General features: G+C 36.2%; 1 protein-coding gene across 2 annotated transcripts in view; it reads left to right on the top strand.

The window, feature by feature from the left end:
• RAD21L1 (RAD21 cohesin complex component like 1) overlaps positions 1–8,070 on the top strand; it is a 54,152-nt gene that overhangs the window by 14,423 nt on the left and 31,659 nt on the right. For both annotated transcript variants that reach the window (XM_044661526.1, XM_044661527.1), the window contains exons 6-9: positions 3,135–3,239; positions 4,156–4,284; positions 5,968–6,197; positions 6,794–6,893. In XM_044661526.1, coding sequence (XP_044517461.1) covers positions 3,135–3,239; positions 4,156–4,284; positions 5,968–6,197; positions 6,794–6,893 — 564 coding nt within the window. The remainder of the gene's footprint in view (positions 1–3,134; positions 3,240–4,155; positions 4,285–5,967; positions 6,198–6,793; positions 6,894–8,070) is intronic.

Genomic DNA, 8,070 nt, shown 5'->3' with positions numbered 1-8,070 from the left:
TCTCTCTCTCTCTCTCTCTCTCTCCCTCTCTCTCTATCTCTGTCTCTCTATCTCTGTCTCTCTCTCTTTCCCCCACCCCTCCTCTCTGTCTCTCTCTTTCTATCTCTGTCTCTGTCTCCCTCTGTGTCTCTCTGTGTCTTTGCCTGTCTGTCTGTCTCTTTCTTTTCCCCTGCCCCTCCCTCTTTCCTCTCTCTCCAATAGCTCCTACAGGTTTAACTATCTCTCTACAAATGATTCCCAGATGCTTCAACTCCAGGCCTACATCACAAATTATTTATTGTCTACTTCAAGCTGGATATCCCAGGTACATTTAAAACTCAACATGTTCAGTATTGAATTCATTATCTTTCTTCCCAAACCGTCCCCTTTCCAAACATCCCTATTTCTATCCAAGAGATCACCATCTTTCCAAATCTCTCAGGTTTCTATACTTGTCATTATCTGCAACTCTTTCCTCTTTCTCACCCCACATCTCATCAGTGGCCAGAACTTGCTGTTTCTAACTTCATAACATCTCTCAGAGCAAATCCCATTCTCTCCACTTTTGTAGCTACTATCTTACTAAGGTCATTCAGGCTCCCATAGCCTTCTGTCTTGATTACTGCAACAATCTGCCTCCCAATTGATCTCTCTGCCTTACCTCAACATTATATTCCATTGCTACTAAAATAATTTCCTTAAATGTAGATCTGACCATATGACTTCCTTATTCAACCAAGACTAATGACTTCCCATTGCCTCTAGGATAAAATCACAAACTCCTTTGTTTAGATTTTAAGTTCCTACTATGTGCCTACCTATCTTTATGAATATAATTCCTTCACCCAAACTTTATTATCTAGCCAAGTTGGCTTTCTCTCTGTTCTTTACACATGACACTCTATCATGTCCTCCTTGCCAGGAATGCATTGTCCCATTACCTCCAACTCATAAAGTCCCTCTATCTTCCTTTAAGATGCAGCTCAGATACCATCTACTTGAAGCCTTTCCTAATCCCCTGAAACTGCTAGAGTTCTTCCTCTCAAATAACCTTCTATTTAATTAGTTAGTATGTATTTTAATTTATTAATTTTATATTTATTTTGTACATACATGTGTGTATATATGCACACTTACACATATACATACACACATATTTATACTTGTTATTTTCTCCATTAGAATGTAAGCACTTTGTGAGTAGGAATGGTTTCATTCTTTGTATTTGTATCCCGAGCTTTGAGAAACAGTGCCTGCTACATAGCAGATGCTTAATAAATGTGTGTTGATTGGTTGAGTAATAAAACATAAGTCTGGAAAGATAGGCTAGAGCCAGATTGTATAGACCTTCAGTGCAAAACCAAGGGGTTTGTATTTTATCTTGAAGGTAATTGAAAACCACTGAAGATTTTTTAACTCTCTTAAAAACATCTTGAACAGGGATATGGCATAGATCTATACTTTAGGACTAGTATTCTGTAGGCTTCATGAAGGATGAATTGAATTTGGGACAGACTAGAAACTGAGAGATATGTGAGGAAGATAGATCCCTAGTGTCTCTAAATTTGTGCTCCTTCACTATACCATACTACATCTAACACTCAGAATACCAAAAGAATCTTTCTTATTTCTTTCTGCCGCTAATAATTCATTGGCATGATCCTTGTGAACAGTGTTTACCATAGCAGAGCCAAAGTTTTCCTAATTGTTTAGTTAAACATTTCTTGGGATGGGAACTTTCAGAAAATAGATTTTGTCCTGAAAACAAAGTAGAGACTAGCAAGGCACAGTAGATTGAGTGCAAGGCCTGAAGTCAGGAACATTCATCTTTAAATCTGGCTGTATGACCTTGGGCAAGTCACTTAACTCTGCCTCATTTTCCTCATCCATAAAATGCACTGGAGAAAGACATAGAAAACCACTCCAGTATCTTTGCTAACAAAAACACAGATGGGATCATGAAAAATCAGTCAGACACTACTGATACTCCTCCAACAACAAAGGGGTTCTGATAGGCAGAAGTAAAAAAGGAGTAATTATTGACATTGTAGAAAGTCTGTAAAAAAGCCTTGAGATAGAATGTTTGGTGTTAGAAACTGCAAGAAAGTGAGTTTGGTGGGACTAAAAGGGCTTGAAGGGGAGTACTATATAATAAACATAGAAATATTAAATGGAGCCAGGTCATAAAGAATTTAAATGTGAAAGATGGGGTTTGTATTTGATCTCAGCGGTGTTAGGGATCCCTTAGAATTTATTGAGAAGGGGAATGACATGTTTAGGCTTTTGCTTTAGAAATATTTTAGCGTCTCTTCATCTTTCTAATACTGTTCCTTTATCTATAAAATGAAGGTGGTGGACTAGATGATCCCTTCATTTGCATATGTGATGAACCTGTTATTAGCTCCTCTAAGCCTCAGTTTTATCACCTGTAAAACGGAAAACATTACCTGTATTACCTACTTCATAAGACTTTGTGATGAAAACATTTAGAAAATGATAAATCGGGGCAGCTGGGTAGCTCAGTGGATTGAGAGCCATGCCTAGAGATGGGAGGTCCTAGGTTCAAATCTGGCCTCAGACACTTCCCAGTTGTGTGACCGTGGGCAAGTCACTTGATCCCCATTGCCCACCCTTACCACTCTTCCACCTAGGAGCCAATACACAGAAGTTATGGGCTAAAAAAATGATAAATCTTTGCATTAATTTGAAGGTTTTATTATTAAAGCTACTATATAAGATTATAGGATGGGCAAATACCAGACTAAAGTTACTGTTAGAATCTGATAAAATAAATTTAACACAAACTTTATTGGGTATAATTTAATCTTTTTGGGGGGTGGTAATATAAATGTGCAGATTTGTCTATTAACACAGAATTTATTGTTAGAATGTGAGGTAATATCAGGAATTGTTTGCTGAACTACAATATTATCTATGGCTAAATATAATTTTATTAACATTATAATTAGCCTGAATCTGGCTAAATTTGATTATATATCAGGCAGTTTTAATTTTATAAGTGATATAAACCAGTGATGTGTGATAGAAAATTAAGTTACCATATGTTGAAATTGCATTCAACACATTTTATTTTTATTTTCATGAGTGTACTTTTTTCAACTTTCCATGATAAAGTTACCTATTGTGTTTTTAAGATAAGCTGTTACAAGATGACCACAATATTCTGTTGGAAGACTTCAATTTGGATGGAGAAATTTCTTTGCCTCCCGAACCTCTTGAATCACCTGATTCAGTAGTTGGTGAGTTCATATTTGCTTTTATGTATTTCCTTAAAAAATGAACATTCAAATTAAGTGTCATAAGGACTAAGTTTATAGGGCACTATAATATAAAAAGATGCAATAGAAACAAGGGTCTAGGTTAGGTAAGGTCATAATACCTTCAAGTACTAGGATTCTAGGAAATTAGAGTGATGGTTTGAGTTCTAGATGGCTCAACTGAAATCTTGCTGCCTGGAAAATTAGTGACTACAAAATATTAGTCATTAGAGCACACTTAAGTGATTTGACAAAGTACCGTACTTTTGAAATCACCTGTGTTGACCTGTTAAGATACTTCAAAGATTTGTGATTTTATCAGCATGTTGCAGTTATAGATTGCATGTTACAGTCATAGATTGCAGCTCCTCTACACCTTAGTATATGATCTTTATGATTTTCCAGGGCTGAAAAATATTTGTAGAGTAAGTGGTAAAATATATATTATGTAAAAGTATGCATATATACATACATACTTTTATGAGGAACTAAAAATGATGCTTTAGAATGTAATTACATAGCTACTTAATGATTAGTATTTTTTCCTATTTGAAATGAATATAGACTTAACTAACATGACAATCTTTCAGTTCTATAATGAGCATCTAAATATTATAGGTATGATTAGCTTCCATTCTGACTCTTCTTACTTTTTAAAAATTTGCTTTTGATCCTGGGGTAGAAATTTGGGCGGGGGGGGAAATTATATATGAAAATATAATTCAAATTCTTTATAGATCCATAATTATTAGTGAATAATTTATAGTTTCTATCCACTGTTTTTGACTTATATATAAAGTTACTATTTGCACTTAATTCCTGTATTCTCCTATAATTTGCAACACTACTTCTTTTTGATTGGCTTGTTTTCATGAAACTATTGTTATGTGTCCAATAGTAGAAGTATGCAATTCAGAATCTATATATCCAGAGTCTATAAATCCACCTGACAATCAGCAAATGAATGGAACTATGTTAATGATAAATGAAGAAGAAGAATTTACCCTTGATCCAATTAATCTTGAAGGTCAGAGTCATTTTTGTTTTTTGTTTCTTGGATTTAAAGAGGTTAAAAGATAGAAAATAATCATGTATGGAATGCTGTTGAGTATGACAATATGTTTGAACAGTACAAAACTATGTTCAGTTTGGCAGTGCATAAAATTTAATGGTGGTTCATTGATTACATCTTTGAAAAATATTTATAAGGAAATGCTGAAGACTAGGGGGAAAGACATTAGATTTCCTCACCCTAAAGAGAAGGCTTAAAGTTGAGGAGACAAAATAATAATGATATTCTTTAAGTCTGTGTAGGAATTTGGTGGAGGGAGAGGCAGTGACTCATCTCCAGGGAGAAAATGGGCTTAGATTTTAGTTAGCAGGATTTAAAGTTAAGTTGGTATCTATTTGGGAGATACCAGCATTGGAACCTTTTAGAGACTGTGCCCAAACTGCCCCTTCAGGCCACCTGTGAACCCCCTGAATTACCCCCAGAAAGTGGAGGAAGTACTCACATTGGGCTCCTGGATGGGGGTGAGGTGGGGGGTGGGGTGGGGGAGGATGTGAAAATTGTCCTCAAGAATGGTAGAGAAGAGAACCAGACCAGCCCCCTCCTTGCTGCTGGAGCACATATGCCACATCTTCCCCAACATGGGTTTAGACACATTTCTGCCTAAGCCAGTATTTCCTAAACTCATCCATAAAGTACTCAATGTATATATTTAAAATATCAAGTATATGTGGTAATATTTCTAAATGAAAAAATCTATTTTGTTCCAAAATTTCTCTGACCTTCATTATCCCAAAGGGCATTCTATGCCAAGCCCCAATTTCCCCAGATTAGCATTTATAAGTTCCATCAAACTCCAAAAGAATCTGTGTAGCCAAATTAGTTTGGGAAGTGCTGGTACAGAAGATGAATGAACTATAGAATGAACTAACTATATGAGCTCTGGAAGTTTCTTCCAATTACAAGAGTTCATTACAAAAGTAACATTGCAACTATAATTTATGAGAGCAGGCACCATACATAATTTAATTGGGGACCAGAAGCAGCTCCTTGTGTGTTTGTACGGGTGTTTGTCTGTCTGTTTGTCTATCTCTTGGGTGTGCTGCTCCCACTAATGCCCTGAATAACCTTTGATAGCCACTTGTCAAAGTACATTATTTAGTGACTACAAGCCACTAAGTTGGTGATGGCAAACCACTGACACACATAGCCATTTTCGATGACATGTGGCCACATGCAGAGAAGTATGGGGCCGCATACCAAGGATGAAACATTTGCTGTAGGTGTAGACACTCTGTGTACTATAGATGACAATTCTACCTATATGAATTTACCTATTTTGGTTTATTAAATACAGTTATATATTACAATTATAGATTTTTGTTATTTAAACTATAAATATCATGAAATTATGATTTTTTTCTCAAAGTGACACACCACTCGAGTTATGCTCAGTTTTTTGGTGAATTTTGATACACCAAGCTCAAAAGGTTGCCCATCACTGCACTAAGTGAATCTCAGGAAAGCAAAAGGATGAAAGGTGTGAGATTTCCCCCTCCATGAAATTCTACAAGATGCATTATTGTACTCTTGAGATCTAGGAAAAGAAAAATCAAGCATCATATATTTTGTTGATATGAAATCTCTCAAATGCCATCATGATAAGGAATTTAATTAGTCAAATTTATGGACATTTCTTAGATATTGCACGGAGAAGGAAAAGCAAACGTAAGAAGAAGCTACTTATTGACCCAGTGAAGGAGCTCAGCAGCAGCACCATTCACAAACAGCTTAGTAACTTCATGGATACACTGACTGTGTTGGAACTCGCCCCCCCTACCAGACGTTTGATGATGTGGAAGGAGACTGGGGGAGTAGATACACTTCTATCAAATGCTACCCAGTTTCTGATTAATCCTGAGCTTAAAATGGTAAAAGTTTCTGTCTTTTTATACTGATCTAACATGACATTGTATATCAATAATAGAGATCCCTTTTCAAAATTTTGCAGTTTGAATTCAAACAACTAAGAGACTAGCCTAGATGGATGCAGCATTGTTCAGTGCAAAAAAATACCAGTCTATAGTAAGAAAACTTAAGTTCAGACCTATCTTCCTTCCTTGGATGACCTCCTGCTAATCTCTTATCTCCCCTTAGCCTGTTTTGTTATTTGTCAAACATGGATCATACAGTCATGGTTTTAGAACTGGAAGAGAACTTGAAGGCCATTTGGAGCTGAGTCCAGAGAAGTTAAGTGAGAGGCTTGCCCAAGATCACATTGATAATAAGTAATAGTCATGATTTGAATGTAGAGCCTCTGCCTCCAAATCGAACACTTTCGGCTTTAAACATGCTGTTTTTTCTTTCTCCTATTTCATAGGATTGCTATATGAATCAAATGAGATAATAGATGAAAGGTACCTTGTAAATGGCCAAATGCTATAAATGTTGAATATGCATCATGTAGTATATTAGTACTATACCTTGTCACTTCTGTGTATATTTGTATATTATTGTTTTTTCACAGTTGTTTAGAAAATGCTTTCAGTCATCAGGCTTTAAAAATAGAAGAAAATCTTCACAGATGAGATCTGAAATGGAAGAAGCAAGAAACAATGACCTCCTAGGTAAAGACATTTATTATGGCATAATAACATACCATTTCATTCACATAACATAATTTATTTTTCCATTTGCTAGTCAAAGAACACCTGCTTGTTTTTTGCTATAAAAGATTTATTTAAAAAGCTGTACTGTAAAATAACAAGTGATGTCCAAAATGTTGGTCCTGAGGAGTTTCTTTTTTTTTTTAAGTCTCCATCATTTTTTTAAACATTTATTAATATTCATTTTTAACATGGTTACATGATTCATGCTCCTACTTTCCCCTTCACCTTCCACACTTCCCCCACCCAAGGCCAATGCACATTTCCACTGCTTTTAACATGTGTCATTGATCAAGACCTATTTCCAAATTGTTGGTAGTTGCATTGGTGTGGTAGTTTCGAGTCCACATCCCCAATCATGTCCTTCTCAACCCATGCGTTCAAGCAAATGTTTTTCTTATATGTTTCCTCTCCTGCAGTCCTTCCTCTGTGGGTAGGGTTCTTTACCATAAATCCCTCAGAGCTGTCCTATCTCATTGCATTGCTGCTAGTACAGAAGTCCATTACATTCGATTTTACCATAGTATATCAGTCTCTGTGTACAATGTTCTTCTGGCTCTGCTCCTTTCACTCTGCATCAGTTCCTGGATGTCTTTCCAGTTCACATGGAATTCCTCTAGTTTATTATTCCTTTGAGCACAATAGTATTCCATCACCAGCATATACCACAATTTGTTCAGCCATTCCCCAATTGAAGGACATACCCTCCTTTTCCAGTTCTTTGCCACCACAAAAAGCACAGCTATAAATATTTTTCTACAAGTCTGTTTATTTATGATCTCTTTGGGGTACAAACCCAACAATGGTATGGCTGGATCAAAGGGTAGGCATTTTTTTATAGCCCTTTGAGCATAGTTCCAAATTGCCATCCAGAATGGTTGGATCAGTTCACAACTCCACCAGCAATGCACTAATGTCCCAATTTTGCCACATCCCCTCCAGCATTCATTACTCTCCCCTTCTTTCATTTTAGCCAATCTGCTAGGTGTGAGGTGATACCTCAGAGTTGTTTTGATTTGCATTTCTCTAATTATTAGAGATTTAGAACACTTTCTCGTGTGCTTGTTATTACTTTTGATTTCTTTACCTGAAAATTGCCTATTCCATGTCTCTTGCCCATTTATCAATTGGGGAATGG

Source organism: Gracilinanus agilis, chromosome 2, assembly GCF_016433145.1.
Source record: "Gracilinanus agilis isolate LMUSP501 chromosome 2, AgileGrace, whole genome shotgun sequence".
Classification (NCBI taxonomy): domain Eukaryota; kingdom Metazoa; phylum Chordata; class Mammalia; order Didelphimorphia; family Didelphidae; genus Gracilinanus; species Gracilinanus agilis.
Note: the sequence above shows the minus strand (reverse complement) of the source record. Positions and strands in the feature narration are given on the sequence as shown.